Raw genomic sequence first — 23,824 nt, 5'->3', positions numbered from 1 at the left:
ACCCTGATCAAATATATTATTTCCATAGAAGCAATCTTTTGCTTATTCTGCATTCTGGTGCTGTTCTCGCCAGGTTTCTGCTTGGGAAACACTACACTAGAAGTCCAAATGTGTCACATCCCCATTTCCCATGTTCAGGGCTCCGCTATGTCACAGCCAGTACATGGTTGCTGATCGGTGGAGAGGCTCGGGGTTGGCAGAAGGCCCTCCTTTGATATTTGGCAGGATGCCCCATATTCTGTAGAGACATACTTGGTTCTTTCTATCCTATAAATCATCTATGTATTAAATAAAAATAAAAGTGCAGTAGGACGGTTCGGTAAAATAGGTAACCATGTGCCACACAGCTTTTTTTTTTCTTTAAATTATTTGGTTATATATTTTTTTTTTTATTAAATTTTGAAATATTAAGGAAAAAAAAAACCTGTCACATATCCTTTCGATTTTATGTATCCGTTGTGTAAAACATCTTCATCAACATTTGTTATCTTACCTTCAATTTTTTTTCCTTTCCTTTTTTTTCTTTAAAAGGATGCAGCAAATGAAAGTAAAGGGCTCTGCAGAACATTCAGCTTGTAGGCCAAGGGTCCTTGTAGACTGGCAGACTTGTGCCCAAATAAAGTGCCAATCAAGTAGCTCCATGCTTTTTTTAAGGGGTTATCAGGCATAAAAAAACAAGGCCTCTTTCCGTCAGAAACAGCACCACTCTTCTGCTTAGTTTGGGTTTTAAGAGTTCAGTACCACTAAAGTGAATGAAACTGAATTGTAACACCACACACAACCTGAAGACAGATGTGGTGCTGTTTTTGCAATAAAGAAGCTGTGTTCTACCAATCCTGGATAACCCCTTTAAGTAGTCTTTGCAATGCTCAATTATTGTTCTGGCAGGACCACATGAATGATCAGTGGATGGTTCCTGTAGCCATTACCTTACACTGTACACTCCTTGTTTATGTGGGGAGAGGTGCAGCTGATGAACAATTATTTTGAGCACTGCAAAGTCCGACAAATGAACGTCCGCTAATCATTAGGTTTATTACACAGAGCGGTATTGGCCCATTCAGCCGGTAATTTTCCGGTGTAATAATCTCTTATCGTGAACCTGAAATCGTTCACCATATTACACAGAACGATGGTCGTTGGTTACGATCGTTATTGCCATTGTTGCTATGATCGTTATTGCGATCGTTACTATGATCGTTTATTCCTTCTGATCCCAGCAAAGCAATGAACAATGTGCAATTACACTGAACGATTAGTGAACAAATACGGAACTTGAGCAAACGAACGGGGAATTACAGGCAACGATTAACGATAATTTTAAGTTCAGATCTAAATCGATCAACGAAATACGAACAATTTTTAGATCGTTTCCTGCAATTACACAGAACAATTATGGTTTAAATTCGAGCGATATAACGATTATTCGCACGATAATCGTCCTGTGTAATAGGGCCCATAGCGTGGTCCATCAGATACCCCCCCGCCAACCCATTAAAACGGACACCTTAAACAGGCAGCAAAATGGCAGTGTGAATCCAGCCTCAGTTTCTTGTCTTATCTATTTTCCGCACTTGTTTTCCTCATCTCATTGACTTTAATATAGATGTGTTTAGTTTTTCTTCAGCACGCGCCTAAAGATCTTCCAGCCGAGTGTCGGTGTCAGTCACACTTTCTGTTCTCTGTTATGTTCTTAGTTATTTTTTATCCATATTTGTTCAAGAATCATGATATACAGGCACATGTGAACTGTGCAGGCGTACAACTTCTGTTTTTTTAAATGCAATTCCATGGGCTTAAACAGTATCTGCCGGGAGGGGATGTGTATTGAAATAAATTCATATGCATAAAAAAGCTAATGTGGATAAAATAAATGTGTTGACAATCCTATTTGTTATAGAATTAATAGGCCAGTGTGAATGAGGCGCTAGATTTAGACGTGTCGGGAACATCATTGTAGTGACATATGTTCTTATGTCTGATATCTTTGAAATATTGTTGTGTCACCTTTAAAGATGCTTTGGAGAACATGTTGCGGAGCAGCATAGCACATCTAATCTCTAATATGTCGCTATCCAAAGCTTCCTTTAGCCACAGGAGCGATCAGATTATAAACAGCATGGCTGCCAGATATCTTCCACTCCCGACTGCTGCTCCGCAGACCTGGCAGCGCTCTCATTGTATAATGACAGCCTGTTACACAGCGCACTGACAGACTACAGGCTGCCATAGACAGCGGTGTGCTGCATTCAGGTGGCCATCTGAAATTACCCAGACTCTGAAGAACATGATGTTATTTCTGCCGTTCCCTAACATATGATTTTGTGTACTAATCTGTCGCTGTTGTGAACCGAACATTTACAATATGGTTATACATTACAGAGGGATAAAAGGAAACTGAAAACAGTTTTTTTATCACTTGGCCGCACGTGGTCATTTCTTTGCCCATCATCATAACTTTTTTTCTTCTTCTTTGCCAGTTGCTGATATGTGTTCAAGATGAGTGGAATAGGAGATAATCCCTCGGACCCTTCCAGGGTGGAGCAGCGGAAGAGGAAAGAAAGTCCAGATCAGCTTGGCCCCAGGTAATGGATATTAGATCATCATTTTTTCTACAATCCAAAGGCAGGACAAGTCATAGCATATAGCTCCTTATAAGATGACAGTCTGTCCCGCCTCATCATGTAGGGGCCATATGCAGAATTTTGTTTTTCGTTCAAATTTTTATCATATACAAACGGTGCAAAGATCATTACAAGAGAGAGCTATAATGTGGAAGAACCTTATAAGCATAGGCTATCTGCTTCTATTCACTGACAACAAGAAAATTATGGTCTGGTGTCAGACCGCCACTGCTCTGATATTGGTCCCAATACACGTTATATTTTGGTCAGCGGTACCCTCTGGTCGTGGAGGCTTTTGCTATCAGTATAAGGTTATGTTCACACTACATTTGAGACCAGCCGTTCCGTGACCTGGCAGGGTCACGGAACGGTCGGTCTCTGAAAAGATTGTACCAGCCGGATGATCTTTAGTGCCGCTAAGTTTTGATGGGGGTGCATCCGTGCGCGCCCGCATCAGAACTTCCCACAGCACACAATGGAGCGTGTGGCCGGAGCCACTCGCTCCACGGTGTGCACTAACAGGGTTTTCTTCAGTCGCTATTTAATGAATAGCGGCCGCAGAAAACTGTCATTTCAGTTTTTTTACAGCGCTGCTAGGGATCCCGGCCGGAGTGTATACTATGTATATACACTCCGTCCGGGATTCCCTCAGAAGGCAGCACTACGTGAGTTCTGTGGGAATCACGGCCATTGTAACAACTGCCGTGGTTCCCACGGAACTTACGTTGTGTAAACAAAGCCTAAAGGTGTATGGGGCTATCCGAAAAGTCAGTTGACAGATGATGTTGGTGAAGACAGAGGTCGGGTGTTTTTGAAAATCACTGCTTAACCCATTTGTTCAGAGAGATCACCCCCCCCCCCCCTCCTAAAGAGAAGACAGGAACGCTTGGCCACGCTGAATCTTCCTGTGTACGGGGAGGATGGGGGAGAACTGATGGTCGACTGTTATTGAAGGTGTATGACAAACTTATGGCATTGATATTCAAAGGGTTATCCCCATCTGGGACATTTATTGCATATCCACTGGATATACCACGGCAGATCCCACGCCTGTCCGGTCTGGTTGTGGTCACTGGAAGTTGAGCAGTTTGATGCAGTTTGCAGACTTCCCATTGTACATCGCTTGCAGATATGCCATAACGATCCAGATGAAAATACCCTTTGATTTCACAGAAGAATACGTTGAATAGTTCAGTCTAAAGCTCTGCCACAAGGACTTGAGTGAGTGTGATGGAAGCCCAGCCATGTCCTACATATATACACACACACATGTAGGCTCGGTTTTATGAAGGGTGTTGGAGGAGGGACAGGCCCTGTGACTAACACAATCTTGTGACTGTCCTGTGTGAACGAGATACATATTTTGCTCAGGACTGAAGACTAGAAACATTGTTTTAGCGCAGAAAGCCTGCGTGTGGTGTTACAGAGTGTTAATTCCCTCACAGAGTCTCATTCTCTTACACATTCCCACCAGGCCCATGCTAGTAAGGAATAGAGCTCATGTGATCCGGAGGAAATCTGCAGTACTAATCATTTTATATGCTGCCTCCTGCTCCGTCATAACTGTATCGGTCCCGTGTGGTGTACCGGCAATCCGTTCTGACAGGTAGCCGTAGGCACTTACTAGAGGAGAAGCTACTTTTACCTATGGCAGGTGTGTGTTTTCCAGTCTTATTTTTTCTTGGTTTTTATCCTTTGTGGATTGTCTCCATTGTATTTTATTGCTGCCCATTTTATGATATGTCTGGCATTTCTGTCTACGGATGTTTAGCAGTGTAATATATTTGTGGTCTGTAGAAATCTTCAGTAGCGCCAAAAGTTTTGATGTGTGTTATTTGGCTCGTAATTTAAAGGGACATTGCCATAGAATCTTATAATCGGCACATGTGTTTCCTTCATGACCGGTAGCTCTCAGAATGCTGAATTGTACATGTATCGGAAGTGTATAAAGTGCCGTCACTTGTAAACTGCTTTACCATTGAGTTAGTGATGGCATTAGATTACTCTTTGCAGATCTGGCATCTTTGTAGTCATTCAGTCTCTATGGGCAGTAATAGAACATTGGGCTTTTCCTGTTCTATTTTGTTGCCTTTCCTTCTGACAAGCAGCACTGCAGGGCTATGGCTGATGTTCACACTACTCAATACTATACCCATCCACCGGTCCCTGCTACCCAACCCTACCGGTTGCCCAGCCCTGTCCATTTTTCCAGTCCCCTGTACTTTTAATAGGCATAATAGACGGCAATACAGAAGTAAAAAACAAAAAAAAACAAACCATAAAACTACATGCTGGATCCGGGGTGTTAAAAAAAATTAAATAAAAAAAAAATACTTCTCTAGCACTGCCACCACTCTTCTGTCGTCAATCACGACCTTAGTTATCTCCTGCATAAGATTGGCTGCAGCATCACATGAACAGTGTACGTGATGTCATCACAACATTTCCATCAGGATACCAGAGGGGTGGCAAATATTAGGGGTTATTTTTTTTTCTTTTGTGCCCCAGTTCCAGCCAGTACTAAATACCCCTGAAAAATCCCTTTAAGTGGGCCAAAAAAATGCTTTAGTAAGTTATAAAAATATCTGATAATAAAAGATCTACGCTCCATATAGCAGATTTGGGTTAAATCGGAAACTTGAGTGACATGGACAAGGATATGGTGTCTATTTTTTGTGGAGCAGACGTTTTCTGCAGTAGATCACCCATAATATCACTATTGTCAAATAGCGCGGTTTCCAGAAGCCGTCGTGTTGATGGGTTTTTGGCATTGTGTCCTCCTCCTCACGGCGGATGTTATTCTGATAGGATAATGGCCCAGAAGCCGGAGTCTGCTCAAATCCCACATCTGGAGTCAGATCACAAGAGGTTTTTCCTCCCTTGTATGCTATAAAAATATTCACAGCGATTATTAACATGACAGACAGATCCTCTTTATAAAGTTACTTACCTCTAATACTCTGTGCTGCTGTGAGTACTTTAATTGGACATTTTCATGTTTTTTTGTTAAAGGAAAAATATTTACACATTATCCTGTGTGAATGAGGCCCTAACATACCCTAAAACTACATATTGTGTGCATATTGTGGATGTCTGTGCCCATATGTTTCTCTACGTGGAGATACCTCACACTTTGCTTACATTTTTAATAAATGAATATAATAGTTTACTAGGTTAGGTAGTCACTTCTCATTGAAGCGTTACTGTCATTTGTAAAAACTTTTGACACCTCACACAGACATGCGAAACGTTTTTATTACTGCTGAGACCCCCACCGGTCTCTAGAAATGCCAGGAAGAAGCATGCAGAAACACACTTCACTCCCCAGCTCAGCGCAGGATATAATATTATATAATATAATTTTATGTGTGTGAACAGAACTTTATGTATTTCTTGCTTTCTCTTTCTTCACAGTTATAGTAAATGCTGCATTATTGCAAATCTTGTACTTGTTCTCGGATCGCTCATTCACATGTCCGTAAAAATCTGTCTGCAAGACTACGGACCCATTTATTTGAATGACCCTGTTCACACATCTGTATGTGTTATGGGGCCATGATCCGTGTTGCAAAAAACGTCAGGTTATAGTACAGATCACAATCGCGGTACATATCACCGTTCACCAATGACTGGGTCTGTGCATTGCGGATGACCATGGATGCTCATCCGTAATACTGTGCATAGTTATGGGTCCTTGGCTACAGACAGCCCTCCGATGTGTGAGTTCACAATATAACATTGCTATACGTGTGTGGTATTCGTCAGCGTGCTGGGTGGTGGGCCCATTCACTTTAATCACTGCGTTCAGTCCAATTGTAGATTTCTGTATACATTATACTGCACTTTTCAGTGGCGAAACAAAATTTAGCCAAGCACATTAGACTTTGTTAAATTTATTAAAGTGGATGGGTCAGCTGCAGGTACATTGCAGAATAAAGCCGCTATTCTGCTTGTCTGCTGACCTATACCTTCCAGATACAGAATTTTCTTAATGTGAACACAGCCTAAAACTATGTTCTCCTGAAGCCACAACATTTTGTTGGATCCATCACACAGCAGGCACGGACTATGCTTTAAGGACCCGATTGACATAGTATGGGGTCGGCTTTTGACTGGGAAATAGTGCTGCGTAAAGCACTATTTTCTTTTCCCCATAAGTACCATTGAAACCTTCAGGTGTGATCACAGCCCAACTCTCTTGTGCTTTAACATCCTGCCATGTAAACGTGTCTCTTATGAATTGCTTCAAGTGAATGTCACGTGACAAGACATCCATGGTGACCCAGAGCAAGCACAACGATTATACTACTGCCGCTGTTACAAAAGTATGTAGTAGAGCTGCAAGTACAGAACCCCTTTAACCTGTTCCTGCAGATGGGCGTACAGTTACACCCAAAGGATGACACCTGTGCCATCTGCAGCGGGTCCTGGCTGTCAGTCTTTACTGGGCGACTGTCAGAACTAGAGCCACGCTCCAATGCTGACGTGTTGCCCTATAGAAATCTCTGGCGGTTCACCATCGGAGCTGATGTAGCCAGGGCCACAATGTCATGGCTACTGAAGCCGACAGCTCTGCCTGTCAGTGTAACACTTACAGGCACAATACACTGCAATTATGATCAGGATGGTACTGACCACCATGCTGCTAGACCACTGACCTCCAGTAGTTTGCCCATTACACCCATCGCTTATAGTATAAGGAACACAGTGACCTTTGCATTTATAAAAGTCTCTTGTTAAGTGTGATACAGTCTTGGCACCCCTGAAATTTTTCCAGAAAATGGAAGTATTTCTCCCAGAAAATTATTACAGTTAGACATGTTTTGTTATACATGTTTATTTCCTCTGCGTGTAATAGAACAACACAAAATAACTGAGAAACAAGCCACGAATTATGAAATTTCACATAAAACTCAAATATGGGCCAGATAAAATTGTTGGCACCCTGTTCAAGGTTGGGGGTAAGCAGCTTTGTTTCAAGCACGTGCTGCTCATTCATACTTACCTGTCTGAGCACCTGAGAACCAGAATTATGGAAACTATAATACATGTCAAGGATACAAGTCCATTTCCAGAGATCTTGATGTTCCAAAATCCTTCTGTTAAAACATCTTGTGGACGGGTGAGACCAGAATAAAGGTTTTTAGTGTAGATGCAGAGATTATTTGGGGTTGTTTTGCCTTGTGAAATTTGAAGATTACCAAAGGATTTTGGGCCGCAGTGTAGGGCCCAGTGTTTTAGAAAGCTGGGTTTGCATTCCAACAGTTCTGTCCGGCCCGAGTTTTTGTGAAATTATATCATTTTTGGCTTTTTTTTTTTTTTTTTTTTCAGTTTTTTGGTGGTGGTGTTCTAATATTCACTAAGGAAATATATAATGACAATGATTTTCTGGGAGAAAAACGTAATTTTCTAGAAAAATGTCAGGGGTGCCGGCACTTGCGTCAATGACTGTTTGTACTGTACCCTGTTCAGCAGAGGAATGTGCCCTGGTTACCTGTGTTGTCCTTTCATTCATTCTTTTCCTATGTGTTTTGCAGCCCCAAAAGGAGCACTGAGAAGCGTAACCGAGAGCAGGAGAATAGATACATTGAGGAGCTGGCAGAGCTGATTTTCGCGAATTTCAATGATATTGACAACTTCAATTTTAAACCCGACAAATGTGCAATCCTGAAGGAAACTGTGAAGCAGATTCGACAGATCAAAGAGCAAGGTAAGACATTTGAGAAGGGAGTGAAGCCGTCGGGAAGGAACACCTGTACAGTTAGCGCTGTTTGTATGAAGCCGGATTCTTTAAAGGAGCCCTGCCAATTGCAACATTAGGTTTCTGCAAACCATTCCAGTATAACCTGCTTTCCCAGTCCTATTACAGTATATTCTCCATTTAGCACTTTGCATATGACGTGTAAAAACGCTTATGCAAGATTTATATTCAGCAAGCAGCTTATTAAGAGGAGATTCGGCATAGTGCTTGCTAAACCACATTAGTATCTGTCAAAATAAGAATACAAACCACTCCTAGGCACATCAGGCACACAGCAGGAGTGCATTAAAAGTTCCAGGTATACTACACTCCCACCAGTCTGGCATACAAATGAAAGACAGTGCTCTATGGTTAAGTACCTAAGCAAAACAATGTGTAGGATATACACACATGCCACTCTAATGCTGCGTTTACACGAAACGATAATTAGCCCGATCGTACAATTAACGATGTCGGAGTAACGATTTTTTTTCATAATGATCAGCGTTTAGATGGTACGATATATCGTACGGAAAATTTAGTTTTAGTTTTAAGCCTATCTCGCACATAGGAAAAATCGGTGAACGACTGTTTACAAGGAACAATATGCAAATTTTTTGCGAACGACTATTTTAGAACATGTTGTAAAAATGAACGATTTCTCGTTCGTCGTTTGATCGTTCGCTGCGTTTACACGTACGATTATCGTTCGAATTCGATCGGTATCGGGCAAATTCGCACGATAATCGTTACGTGTAAACGCAGCGTAATATTAAGTGGTTGTGCGATATTGAAAAGGCCCAAAACTTTGTAGCACATAAGGTTCGACTAAGGGCCACAGCCTCTCCTGTGATGTCCTCAAACAGGATCCACAATTAGGGTATGTTCACACTGAGCAAATACGGCGGAATCCCGCCGTGCTCAGAGTCCCGATGTTAGTAAATGAGAGGGCGCACGCTCATCCGCTGCCGCCACTCTCCACTCGAAGAAGTGACATGTGGAGGAGCGCATGCTCTCCCGTAGACGGGCTATGGCACACTGAGACAGGCGGGATTTCGCCTGTTTTACTTCGTGTGAACATACCTTTTAGTGAGAAAAACCTCCACTCCACAAAGTCATTGGTGATGTGAGTTGCAGGTCACACGTGGGACAAGACGAGGAGTTAAAAACGTTTTTTGTTTTTTTTTAATTCTCAAGCAAGAAACGCGTTGTGTTTGAGTATAATAAAGTTTTTAAAGCATCATCGTCTTGACCCATGTTTGAACTGCGCCTTACATCACCTATGACTTTGTGGAGTGGACGTTTTTCTGACCAATCTGACATGGTATGGATAGATGCTACTGGATTGCTCAACGTGTCGTGCACAGTGGGCATCAAAAGGTTGTACTCAATGGGCATCAAAAGGCTGTAGTATGTCTAGAAGGGACTAATGGGCTGTCTGGAGAATTGTTTATTTGTGTGTGTAATTCTATATTCTATTTTATTTTATTTTTTTTTAGATTAGTAATAGCAGAATATGCTTTCATGTAGCAGTGACCAGTATATGCTGTAAGGGCACCTTTATAACACACGCTGCTGCATGGGGGGCCTATGTACCCTACTGAGTATCTTTAGGGAATATGTCTGTCAGTCACCTCGAACGTGTTTAGTGAAAACAGGATGTGGACAGGACCTGACAGCGTAGTGCTGCATTGTGCCAACATATCCAGCTTTGGAGCAGACAAGTTAATGCCATTGAATATGTGAGCGGGGAGGTATTAATCAGACCTTTATACAATAAATAGATAAATATGGACCTGTGCCCTATGTTTCTATAAATATCCTACTTCATGTAAGTATGATTGTGCAAGGACCAGAACAGTGTGTGGGTGCTCCGCTGGTAGGTGTGACTAGGTATATATAGGAATATATGCAGTCACACCTAATACTGTCAATGCATGCAGACTGTTTGTTTCTTTATTCTGCACTTACTGAATGGAGTTTTATGTGGCAGATATCAACATGAACTGTAGAACTTCTTATGTCACTAATGCAACCACTGATGATCCAGGGCAGAAAACATTATGTAGAATATGCTGGATTTAGATTTGTAAGCATGTTTACAAGGTTGCTGGTACATTGTAGAAACAAAACAAAAAGATGATTCTATAGTGTATTAAAATAAAATGCAGACTTCCCCTTTAAGGGTGGGTTCACATTACGGTTTGCTTTTATGCACATGTATCCAGCAGAAACCTGGCAAAATTGGGTGCTGAATTATATGTGTGCATACTGGCACGACCCTAAACTCTTTAATGGCTTAAATGGGTCATCTAGTGTTAGAAAAACATGGCCACTTTCTTCCAGAAACAGCACAACTCCAGTTTAGGTGTGATTTGTAATTAAAGGACAAGTGCCATGAAAAACTTTTTCCCAGTAATTGAAGCACATTACAAAGTTATATAACTCTGTAATATGCTTCAATCACCTGTCTGTCCTCCTTCCCTGTCTTTTCCCCCCTCCACCCCCCACCAGGAAGTGTCCTGACTCACACAGACCTGATTACTGTCGTCACTGTCACCAAGCTCTTCTCTCAGCTCCTTCTCCTGTTACACTAGCCTCCCCCCTCCCCTGCCTTGTCAGATGACAGGCTTGCTCAGCTCCCATTGGCTGAACAACTGCAAGCCATCACTTGTCAAATCTCACTTGCTTATCTTCCCTCAGACTGACTCCGGCACATAGGCAGCTCCCCCCTCCCCTCATACCCTCTCTCCCCCCTCCCCTCATACCCTCTCTCCCCCCTCCCCTCATACCCTCTCTCCTGCTGCCCTGGACTCAGTGACGGAGTCATGTCACTAGAGAAGATAAGCTGAGCAAGCAGAGTCACCTGACAAGGAGGGGGAGGGGGAGGCTGGTGTAACAGGAGCTAGAGCAGCCCTCCTGCTGATGACTCATCCTCACAAGAAGGAGCTGCCTGGTGACGGTGACGACAGTAATCAGGTCTGTGTGAGTTTCTTACACTTCCTGGTGGGGGGTGGAGGGGGGAAAAGACAGGGAAGGGAGGCAGATAGGTGATTGAAACATATTACAGAGTTATATAACTTTGTAATGTGCTTCAATTACTGGGAAAAAGTTTTTCATGGCACTTGTCCTTTAAGCTCCATTCACTTCAATGGAACTAATTTTCAAAACCTGATGTCGTCTCTGGAAGAAAGCTGACATTTTTTTTTCCTAATGCTACATAACCCCTTTAAATGTTGTTAACTAGCGACTACCTATGGTCCTATGAGTGTTCACATTATGCTAAGATCACACCGTAGTGATCACCTGACCGCTATGGGTCTTGGTCTTTATGCAACTGGCTCTGCAGGGATTAGTCAGTGTACTATTAAATTGATGGCCTAAAAGTATGGCCGTGTGTGTAATAGAGGCATCTATTACAGTTCAGCTCTCTGCCCTGGCTTGTTCTTGCTCAGCGGCACCATAGGATTCTATGAAGTTTATTTGATCAGCAGGAGGTCTGGGTGCCGGCACACTACAGCTGTATAAAGCCAGCTTAGGATAATGATACGTGTCTGGATCTCTTGCTCAGTGATATCTGTGGTTATGTATGAAGTTTCCGATTTCGTTCTCCTCCCTCCCGTTCAGTGCCTTTCCCAATGTTTAGCTTTTACTGACTCCGCTTGCGAGTCTCCTATCCCTCTCTTCTATAGTATCGGCCTTCTTTCTGTCACTTATTTCACTTCTGCATTTTAGGTTTCATTTTTATAGTCTCTTTTCAAGTCTTTCCTGTAAATGATCTTTTTTGTACTAATTTGTGTAATAATACGTCTTCGGGAAATTGGAATAAAGTCGATATTCAGAAGTTGTTCATATATGTTCTTGTAGCACTTTGACTCTTCTTGGCTGAACATGGCATTGAATTGCTGCTGGAACCATTGACACCCTCCCAAACGTAGCAGCAGTTTCCGCAGTATGAATATCTAGTACTCAGGGGGGCTGTGGTAGCCGAGTGGATGAGAAAGGGGGTCACCTACTATCTACACACAGTGGGTATTGTACTAGGTTTGGGGTTGTGAATGAAGTGAGAACAGTCGTACAGGTCGGAAAAAAACAAGTTTCTACCAAGGCAGACAATGGAAAACTTCATTGATGTTGACGTTCTTTTTAAAAGTTTCACTTTTGACTAGAAATGTTCCTTTTTGTAAAGTATGTCACTTTAGGATGTAGAGGAGTGTTTAATTTGCAGTTGTGTCATTGCCGTAAAAAACTAACAAAAAACATTTGACATGTCTGTTTGCCAAGACCTCCACTAGTCGCTAGAAAAAGCAGGGAGAAGCGATCAGCTCTGCGCTTCTCTCACCCTTCACCTTAGTATAGGAGGCTGGTTCTATAAATGTTCAGTAGTATCCATCTCCTGCAAGAGGCGCTTGCTGAGTGTTTCTCCTGGCAGTTTCTAGTGATCGATGAGGGACTCTGCACCCAGAGCCTGACTGATCAAAATTTTTGACTTGTTTCTATGGCGTAGAAAGCATCGCAAAGTAGTGCAAATCCTAGTGAAGTTTATTCACATAGCCGAGTACAGATAAGCAATGTTTTGACCACATCTGGTCTTTATCAAGCATGCGTCTCTAGAATTTGCACTACTACTACTACTATTACTACTACTAGATGCTGTTGGACTCTTTCTCGTGCTATGTTGGTGACTCCCTTACATGTATCTTCTCTGGCTATGGACCTTATTATATGGAGAGAGAATCTGCCAATTTGTCAGAATATTGCCCCGTGTAATAAAGCCAAGGAAACAACCATTGGCTGATTGTTGTCTCTTAATATGTTTAAAAATCATAGGCCGACGGCCGCACATCACTTTATGTAATAGTGATGCACAGCCGGCGGCGATGGCAAGGGTAAAGAAAAAATCTAAAGATGTCCTCCTGCCTTGTTTCTGTGTTCTCTACAGCTCATCGCACCTGCCTCCGACTCTTCTGCCTCTGAAGTGACAGGCCACTCAGCCAATCACTGACCACTGCGCTGTCCCATCTCATCCAGTGATTGGCTGAGCTTCGTGTCACTACAGAGACTGAATCAGAAGCCCCCAAATTGGCTGGGGTGAGCTGGGAACACAGGAACAAGGCAGCAGGACACAAGGGGAGCCTAGATAGGTAAGTATTCTGTTTATTATCATATTTCACCAAAGCAAGGGCTGCACAGACATCGCTAACAATGCTGCACAATAACTGAGCTTGCTTATAGTGTAATGTCGGGCCATGTAATATCACCCTATTACAAGCAAATCATCTACTCTTGTGCTGTTAGAATTTCCATATTGTTTCTATGACATAAAGTAAAAAAAACAAAAAACATAAGGATGCCCCAAACTTTTATATAGTCCAGTCTAGACCATTAGACCCTTTTGCAGGCACTGTATTCTCCCGTGAAATACTATGAATGATTTTTTTTTCTGCGTGCAGGCGTTGTAAATGTATAAATAAAAAAAATAAAATAAATGTTACTGTATATATAATAGTAAACTGTATATAGATTCCATGTTGGAATACATGTTACCATGTTCTCTCTCTGTGGCATGCAGATAACATTAGGTCCTCGGATCTGCTCCTGGGTACACCGTGTACTCTCAGGCTCGTAGTTTGTTTTCTACAAGTTAGTGACAGGTAACGGTGAAGTGTCACTGTATGGGTTAACTTTACAATACTTTAAGCAGCGGTTGTCCTCTGTGTGCTTAGTCATCTCATCACGCGCTTCACAAAACAATTCCTGGCATAGCTGACAGTGCATCAAAGTCTCACTTTCTCAGCTAAGAAGGGGGGGGGGGGAACGGAATTGTGTCTGGACCGGTGATATCTTTTCTGGGGAAACTGTGATTTTGCTAATGAGGGTGAAGTATATGTGAAAAGAGGGAAGTGCTGGTGTGACGGGCTGTAGGCTGCTCCCTGTGAGAGAGAGCCCAGCTGCGCCCATTGCTCGCCGCTCGCTCTCTTTTTCAGGCACTGTGGGAGTTTTCAGCAGCCAGATGATATATGGTGCATTAATGTTGAAAAGATAAACAGATTCGGAGAGCACAGGAAGGGCCTTGTGTTTTTCTGCGAGCAGAATGCTTCCTAATGAATACGAATGTGATGCTGGCTTCACCAAGCCATATGGCAGCTCTTCTAATTTTAGTATTGTGCAGATGTATAATTGTCTCACTCACTTACCTCCTAAAGCTTTCCTTAGAAGCAACATGTCCTTACCTCCTTTAATTCCCCACAGGCCTGCATTGTCTCGAATCAGGCCTGCTATTGTAGGAGTGCGAGTACATAAGGATAAGTTCACATTACATCTTGCAGCGTGCGGAGGTATACATCAGAGGGATTTCCCCGACCTATACCACTATGTAGGATGACATGGTTACAAAAATCATATACTGCACAGAAAAACATGACCACCTCTCTGGGGGGGGGGGGGGGGTCGTCTATGGATACATATACTGGAAGATTTTCCTGCATAACTGGGTGGAAACAGAGCATTTGATTTTTGTAAAAGGTGTGATAGCTGGCAGTTATCTGAACAGTCCTCCCATTGGTTGACCACCCATTCACACACTAAATTATTCCTTTGGTTTCCTTAAAAAAAAATTGTTGCCCCCTTTAGCACATTTTCACATGTGTCAGATATGCTGCTGCAATTACGCTGAACGATTAGTGAACAAATGTGGAATTTTTTGCACGATAATCGTCCCATATAATAGGGCCCTTAGTTTTGCATGTGTTGGGGTGGAAGATGCCAACAGTAAAATCAATTGAAGCCACCATTGCAGATTTTGATGTGGAGATGGATTGCTGTCATTTGGATGGAAGGGTGGGGGTCTCAGCATCTGCACCCTAACCAGTCAAACCTTTGACTTGTCTTTTTTTTTTTTTTTTTTAACTTACTAAGTTAGTTTGAAGGAAGACTTGCCATCAGCTAGAAAAAGTAGGTGTCATCCTGAGATGATAGCCCAGTAATTCTCCTGTTGGATCTGACTTGATCTGTGGTCCCGGGGGTGGATTTATTCTCCGTACTTACTGCAGCTTCCTTCTATTCCGATGTTTGGCAGCTCAGTAGCAGGACCTGTCTTTACACACACTGATACAATGACACACTTTTTTCAAAACAAATGTTTCATTATGGCAGCCATAACCACTATGGGTGCACTTTACTATGTGTGAGTCATATATTGAATCATTATTGCCCAGCCCTTCCATCCTGGGAGCTAAGCAAGCCTACTGTTATTATGTCAGCTTGTTCCTGACCGGGCAAGCCAGCTTACCTTATTCCAGGCACCTTGCAGTGAGAAAGTTTAGGAAACATTCACCTATAGTTGTCATGATCCCAACATATACATCACCATTATGGTTTGGGCTATGCTTGGATTTTATTAGAGTGTCTTTTTGTCATGCTCAGATTTTTTTATGCCGTTTTGCATTTCAACCATTATTGGGTCTTTACTCCCTATATACCTCTCCCTATAGGATCCACTCTCTCACTAAAATTTGTGTATGTAAATTCTGCTGACAGGTGAAGTGAATAACGTGGATCATATCATGGCAAAGGCCTCATTTAAGGGGAGCAATATGTAATGGATGTGAATGAAACTAACACATTGTGATAACTAGACCGCTGGGTCTAAGTGTTTCCAAAAGGACTTGTGGGGTGTTCCTGACAAGTAGTGGTTAGTGCCCAACATGCTGATCCCTAGCCACTGCTTCAGCAGGACTATGCGCCTCGTCACACTAAAAAAAAAAAAAATTGTTTCACTAGGCCTCCAGATCACAATCCAGTCCAGTTTTTATAGGATGAGTTGGAAATTCAAGCCTTTTCCATGGAGGCATCACCTTGCATCCTGCAGGGCTGGAAAGATGTGGTGCCAATATCTTTAGAGGTCTGGGTAGTCCATGTCTCGATAGGTATATAGAATAGGTGGCAGCCTTTGTTGGGAGTCACACAAGGCGGCATTGGGGAGTTTAATGTCGCGGCACATCATCTATATTGGAATAATGCACTGGCAATAATTCATAACTATAATCTATACCTGTTATAAGAGGTGTTTAACCATAGATTCACCAATGCTGGTTGAGAGAGAGTTCCCGTCTATGCGAAGCACATCACGTTTCACCATATCACTAGCAAAGAAGAAGGCCTGGCTGATGTGTATGTGCCATATACTGGAAATGACTTTATTGACTTAGGCTTTGTGAAGGGTGCTACAAAGCCCCAATGTATGTTCTCATTCCTCCACGACTACATCAGCGACGTCTACTTATAAAAGGTCGGATTGAGTTTGAAATCTGGGACAAGATTCAACCTAAACCCCAGAAATCCCCTGGTGCTGGTTTTACTAGAGAGCAGTAGGAAATGTCTGTTTGCTCTTACATTTGCCAGATTAAAGTGCATTTTTCATGTGTGAGCTGTAAACCAGGCTGAACGTCAGTCTTTCCTCTGCCTTCCAGAATAAGTTCACATTGATGTGGCGATTGTGAGCTATTTGTGGAATGCAGATGGACTGTACCTCGGACTTCAGCGATCTCTTCTTAGCCGAGGCCGCTGTGTCTATTTGCTGAGTGTGTCTTTATAGTGTTTGGCCCAGCGGAGGATTCCTTGCATGTGGTGATCTGTCTGGGTGCTGGCTTCTTCACACGTGGCATCTCGCACACTAAGGCATGGATAGGTGTGTGTACATGAGACGGAAAAAAATGACGAGACCTTTCCTGTAAATACATCCTTACATTCCTCCTATATTTGTGAATCCTTTACACTTACTTGGAAAAAAGGCAACCCCCAGAAATGACTGTATATTGTTAAAAGTCCATCTGGTGGGGTGTAGCTGTATGAGCTTGAGGCTTTCTCCACCGTACAACACCACTGGGATTATTCTGCACAGTACAGGATGTGTGCACGTCAGCTGTATCCTAATCTATTTTATCTTTGTTGTGCACACAGGTCACACATTGATCTAGTAGGTTGTGATTTAACTCTGCTTCAAGAAAAGTTGTCTTTTTCTAGAACTTTTGGGCCCAGTACTGTGTCAGTACCTGGCTCTATTGATGGGTTAAGTTGTACTTTGTTGGACCAGGCTGACACACAGATGATGTATTCAGTACATTCAGTCATATTCGTCTAATATTGTTGTGTGGTTCATTATGTAGCCATATGCACTTAATAGTGTATTTCTGGTGTACATCCAAGGTATACATTTTGGATACTGTCAAAAATGTATGCAAACATTCGGCCCAGTCACTTGACTGAACTGCTAGTGACTATGATCTGTTCCGTCTCCAAAACACACATTTTGCAGAACTCAGAAGTTTTGTGTACTGAGCATTTGGGTAGCATACTTTTTGCTAGTATGATGACTTATTCCTAAAATTTGTGCAGCCCAAATGTGGTGCAGTCAGTAACCCTATGACCCGTTTTCATTGCATGTTATTCCTATGTTTGGATTTTTTTTAGTATATATCCTAAAACATAGAGAAGTCTGCCCTGTTTGTCCGTGTATTTTTTTTTACATGTTTATGTTAATTGGGTGGCCGGAGATAAAAATATTTTTTTATATTTATTTGGGATGGTGTAAAAATAAAGAAGTCATACTCATCTACTTTGATCCCCCACAACTTCCCCCTTGTCACCACTTCTTCTTAGTTCCTGTAACTTATCCTTACAAGCACTGCCTGCTCAGCCAATGAATGACTGCTGCAGCCTGTGATTGGCCGAGCAGGGCATTTCCTGTGGTGATAGCGCATAGCAGGAGCCAAGAAAGTAGCCAGGGATTGGAAGGTTTTGGAATGGCAGCTGTGGGGGATTGGGGGGGAAGTGAGTGTCACCGCAAGCCATCTATCTATCTATCTATCTATCTATCTGATCATATTCAGACAAGCCCTGTAAAAATGGTTATATGTTTCCTTATGTATGTTTTTACAATAAAAACTGTGTGTGTGTCTCTCTCGCACTCTCTCTTTCTGTATGTGTGTGTGTATATATGTTAACTTGTCTAAAAGTTGAATACAGTAAGAGGAAGTAGTGGAAAGGTCATCTTTATTCCTTCAAAACAGGAATTAAAAAAAAAAAAGCAGCATATATTTAAAATATGTAAATGTTTAATGTATTTACATAGGATTTGTTGTGGATTTAAAGAGAACCTGTTGCCACTCCTGACCTGTCTGTTTTAGCAAATACATGAAATAGCTGTGAAATATTAGTCCTGGGCCATGCTTTCTTATACGTCTGTGATGTGCCATTGGGGGGGGCGTGTCTCTACACTGTCTGACACTATGCAATCATAGTGACCCTGTAGGGACACGCCCCCAGTTGGTAACACCCACTTGGTTATTGGGTCTTAAAATATTTCTAGTAACAGAAGACAGAGCTATAAGAAAAGATGTTCCAGAATTACACGGAGAAATCAAGTATTTACTAAAGCAGACAGAAGTCAGGCATGGTGAATCTGCAGCAAACCTATGCAACCAATCCTCATCTATAAGGGAATATATAGGGATGCTGTATCGAGGGTTAAGGGCATTATTAAATATTCATGGTGCTATAGTTGTCTTCACATCCTAAAAATTCTCATTTTTCATGCAGAAAAAGCAGCAGCCTCAAATGAGGATGAAGTTCAGAAAGCGGATGTATCCTCGACAGGCCAAAGTGTCATAGACAAGGATGCGCTCGGACCGATGATGCTGGAGGTACACAAGGGCCGTGTTACGTTTACTTGCATTGATAGATTAGTTATTAATAATAGCTGGATACGAGCTATATGAGGGATAGAGGTGTACATATTGCCTTATTTTCCCCTGCATACATTCCCAAGTGCACTGGTTCTTCTCCTGCTCGCTGCTATAGACAAAGGGCACGTCTGCTGCCTCCACGCTTCCTGTTCCTTACAATAAGCTGACGTTTGTTCCTCCTTTCTGCACTTGCTTCACTCTCTCTGCACAAATACTTTGAGCTTTGCACATTACAGTACAACTTTCTGTAGTGCCAAGGCGACATGAAGATGTCAGACTCTCTTATGATGGATCCTATTAAGAATTTATCATGTCTGTGCCCTCTCCTAGTAAGACACAGCTTGGCGGTTGCTCCTTGCGCCATAAATCGGCTAGTTTTATGGACACATCTCGGCATAACTTCATATATTATAGGCATGTGTAAGGCTGCTGGAGCTGCTCGGGCTCCATGGCAGAAGCACTTTCAATAAGGAAGCATCTGCTTATTTAATTGTTTCTTGAAATGTCTGCATTTGTGCATGTCATAAGTATATGGCCGTTGCTAAGCAACAGAGCACGAATTGCCGTTTCCTTCAGAGAAGTAAACATCACATGACTGTGCAGAGATGCACGCTCTGTGGCCTTATACAGAACAGGCTTCTGCTTAGTTACTCAGTAATAGTAATGCCGCTTATGCAAACTGAATGCCATATCTAAAAAAGAAGTCCCGTTGTATTCACCCATATGTAGACCCCTTTTAGGTAAATGCACACCGGACGTTGTTTTAGCCGCAGATTTTCATAGAATTCAGTAGTTACAAATCGACAATTTTTGCACAATTTTTTTTTTCCCCCCCGCATTGATTTTTCCATCTTTGACTTGAAGGATCTAGAAACAATCCACAATGGAGTCCACATGCAATGGAATTGTGTGGATTAGTTTGGGGATCCGCAGCTAAATGCAACATTGCGGATTTCAAAACAATTCACGTTTTAATTTACAGATTCCGCAGGACTTGTGTTAATGAACTTAATATATGGCAGCCATTAGAAATGTTGTATGGGTTGTCCTTCAGGGGCTCTAGATGTCTAACATCAAATCTAATTTAAAGTGTCTGTCATTAGAAAAAAATTCTGAAACATGTCACAGGGACGTGTCAAGAGTTTTCATAGGTCAGGGTCCGAGTAATTTGTAAGACAAACTAAGAGCAGCGCATGATGGTTAGATGACGCTAGAACCTGACCATCAGTACCCGCTGCCGAATTCCCAATTCCGGCATTCCTTTAGTAAGTGCTTGTGCATTTTTATTATTTTCTCCAATATCCAAGCTTTGGTCCCACGAAGTTACTCATCCTCCATGTAGGTGTGGGTTGTTAGTTCTGAGCCTAATGCATTCACTCTCAGTATGGAGCCAGTTTAGATTGGTAAACAGATGAATCACAAAACTAAACCCACTTGTGCATCCTGGCAAAGTAATTCATGTCTTATGTTTGGACTGCAAACCTGTTACTGGGATTGTTTCTCTGGGAGGGGGATTAAACATAAAGTGAAGTTAAGAGATAAGGTAGTTTTTATATATATGTTTTATACTCTTTTAATTAAAAATATGAATAAAAAACTATTTTGAAATGTTGTAGAGACATAACTAAAAGTGTATAGGGTCCAACAGCACTGTAAAGAAGTCTACCCAGGGTTTAGTATGGCCAGGTAGTAGGGGTTGGATGAATGCCAGAAAGCCCACTGGCTTAAAGAGAGTAGTTCAGCAGCATATATATGCTATGCAGCTGTTGGACTACTCTCCATGTTGTAGAGTCATGTTAAATGTTTTGATTGGTCGGGGTCTGAGTATTTTTCGTAGCCCCTCTACTGTGGGTGTTCAGTTTATGGTAGACATCATAGAGGCTCTGCTGCACCTACCAAGTCAGACAGAACCTACTTCGTCACTACTATTTCCAGATATATTATCCTCACAGCAAGTGGTGCACCTCGTTATGTAGTGGTCAAATGCTAAACAATCCAATAGAGAAAAGAAACAGGCACTCGCCAATCTGCGTCTTATCTTTATTCCATAAGTCAATTCAGGATAAAACTTGCTGAAAACATGCCTCCTCTCCTTGCAACGCATGTTTCGGGCTGTTTTAGCAATTTGTCAAGCTGAAGTGTGACACGTCATGCAGTACTCTCCGTCATTATGTACTCGTCATTATGTACTCGCGCCCCCCCCCCACACACACACACACGTGACGTCATAAAAACTCAGTAAGTACTTACTGTGGGGTGGGTACATAATGACGAGAGTACGGAATGACTTACTCCAGCACGAAATGTGTGTCGCTGAGAACGCCGAAACCATGCCCCCTCTCCCTGCAACTTTTATCCTGACTCGATTTATGGAGTAAAAGAAGATTACGCTCAGCTTGGCGAGTGCCCGTTTTATGCTGCACCTACCAGCTTAAACACAACTGAACATTAGAGACAAAGCCTTCAGAGGGGAAAACTGATGACGGTGCGTTATACGAGCATTGCTTCTCATGTACACACATCCTAAAAAGTTACCTGAAACAACAGGTGTGCTGTTTAGAAAAACTTTTGCTACGACACAGAAACATGTCAAAAGTTTGAGCAGTCGGGGTCTCGCCGCGGCCTTACAGACTTATTATGGAGCTTATTTCATCCTTTGTAAGCTTCAGCATGGAATCCACACCAAAACCCTTGTCAGATCCTGAATGTTAGTGTGAACTGGACCTAAATGTAGCTATATGTATAAGGCTTTGTTTTCTTCTCCAGGCCTTGGATGGTTTCTTCTTTGTGGTGAATCGTGAAGGGAATGTAGTGTTTGTCTCTGAGAATGTGACTCAGTATCTCCGGTACAACCAGGAAGAGCTAATGAATACAAGTGTATACAACATTTTACATGTCGGAGATCATAATGAGTTCATCAAAAACCTGCTGCCAAAGTCTTTAGGTAACGTACACCTCGTGATTTATCCCGATTTTCTGCATTCTTGGCGGCCATTTAATGCTGATGCAAAGATACAGAAATAATCAAAGCGCTTTATATTCTTCCTATTTGTCTACACAGTAAATGGGGGACCTAGACGTAATAGCCATACCTTTAATTGCCGTATGCTGGTGAAGCCAATAGCAGAGTGTGAAGAGGAAACTCATGACAGCCGGGAAACACACCAGAAATATGAAACTATGCAGTGCTTTGCAGTATCCCAACCAAAGTCCATTAAGGAAGAAGGCGAAGGTAGGGTTATTGCAGAACTAGCTACATAAGGGACATCATACAGTGTGCATTGTGTCACTTACTGGAGATCACCTGTAAACAAAGCCATTGAATGCTTTTCAGTTCCTTATTCCTGTGTGAAATGATTGTTTCCCTCTTTTGAAGATTTACAGTCTTGCTTGATATGTGTGGCCAGAAGAGTTCCAATGAAAGAAAGACCTCCACCTCCCACATCTGAAACATTCTCAACCCGTCAGGACTTGCAAGGTACTCACTTCTCCACTGTGCTGTCATTACCTGTCTGCCTCCAAGAGGGCAGGAAGCAGACGGCAGCATTCTAGAGAGTTATTTGCAGAGCTGCACCACATGAGAAGTAATGGATATGAATGCATCCTGCCTGTCTGGGCATACACAGAGCAACGTTAGGACCAATGCAAGGAAATGCAGTGGGGCCATGTGTTGTACCAATCCTAAACATGCAGCACATAACATATGACCATTGCTGTACTAATGTATACTTTTAGTTTCTACACAAGATTATGGTAAATGAAATAATATCTCAGTGTAATCTGCTAAATGCTTTCTTATTTTCTGGAGCATATAGAGGTTGAAAGATACTGGCTGCTATAAGAGTTTATAATACGGATCCATATTGCAGTCTGGGAGTGAGGTCAGACATTTAGTGGAGAATACATTTTGCTAGATTTGGAATCTGTATATGTGTTTTTGTGCGTATACATTTGTATAGTCTAAGGAAGATTATTATTGGCAGTGCTCTTATGAGCCCAGCTTTCAGTTACTATTTTTACAGTATGTTTGTGTATGGAGTTAGAATGACCTTGTTCTTTTAGGTAAAATAACCTCTCTGGACACGAGCACCATGAGGGCGCTTATGAGACCAGGCTGGGAGGATCTAGTACGGCGGTGTATTCAGAAATTCCATTCTCACGATGGCGAATTGTCTCTCAGCAAAAGGCATCACCAAGAAGGTAACTTAGCTCATAGTAGTGCTCTGAAAATGTTAGCACTAAAGATGAGCAAACCTCGAGTACATTCGGGTTAATCCGAACCTGCACGCTCTGCATTTGGTTACTGGTGGCTGAAGAAGTTGGATGCAGCTCTAGGGAGTCCTGGAAAACATGGATACTGCCCATCACTGTATCCATGTTTTCCAGGCAGCCTTAGGGCTCCATCCAACTACTTCAGCCACCGGTTGTCAAATGCCAAGCGTTTAGGTTCAGATGAACCTGAGTATTCTCAAAGTTCGCTCCAGTTAGCACCTCTCGTGATTTTTGCATGCATAAATGTTCAGATTATTACATCTCTATATAAACACACATCTCTCAGCTTGTTATGTATGACCCTTTTCATGGTTCTGCTGTTTAATATGTTTTCCTTCTCATGGTAACATCAATAACCGTGTCTAGGGAACCTTAACGTTTTATAATGTACTAGCCATGTTAAAACCGAGTTATTTTCACACTAGTGCACACCATCCTTGCTG

General features: G+C 42.2%; 1 protein-coding gene across 8 annotated transcripts in view; it reads left to right on the top strand.

Moving 5' to 3' along the window:
* The window catches only part of NCOA2 (nuclear receptor coactivator 2), a 162,777-nt gene that overhangs the window by 106,649 nt on the left and 32,304 nt on the right, over window positions 1-23,824 (top strand). For all 8 annotated transcript variants that reach the window (XM_069957498.1, XM_069957502.1, XM_069957495.1 and 5 more), the window contains 7 exons: window positions 2,481-2,585; window positions 8,162-8,334; window positions 18,964-19,067; window positions 21,876-22,053; window positions 22,171-22,341; window positions 22,486-22,587; window positions 23,172-23,309. In XM_069957498.1, the coding sequence (XP_069813599.1) occupies window positions 2,500-2,585; window positions 8,162-8,334; window positions 18,964-19,067; window positions 21,876-22,053; window positions 22,171-22,341; window positions 22,486-22,587; window positions 23,172-23,309 (952 nt within the window). In that variant the 5' untranslated portion in view covers window positions 2,481-2,499. The remainder of the gene's footprint in view (window positions 1-2,480; window positions 2,586-8,161; window positions 8,335-18,963; window positions 19,068-21,875; window positions 22,054-22,170; window positions 22,342-22,485; window positions 22,588-23,171; window positions 23,310-23,824) is intronic.

This window comes from Dendropsophus ebraccatus, chromosome 2 (assembly GCF_027789765.1).
Source record: "Dendropsophus ebraccatus isolate aDenEbr1 chromosome 2, aDenEbr1.pat, whole genome shotgun sequence".
Lineage (NCBI taxonomy): Eukaryota > Metazoa > Chordata > Amphibia > Anura > Hylidae > Dendropsophus > Dendropsophus ebraccatus.
Note: the sequence above shows the minus strand (reverse complement) of the source record. Positions and strands in the feature narration are given on the sequence as shown.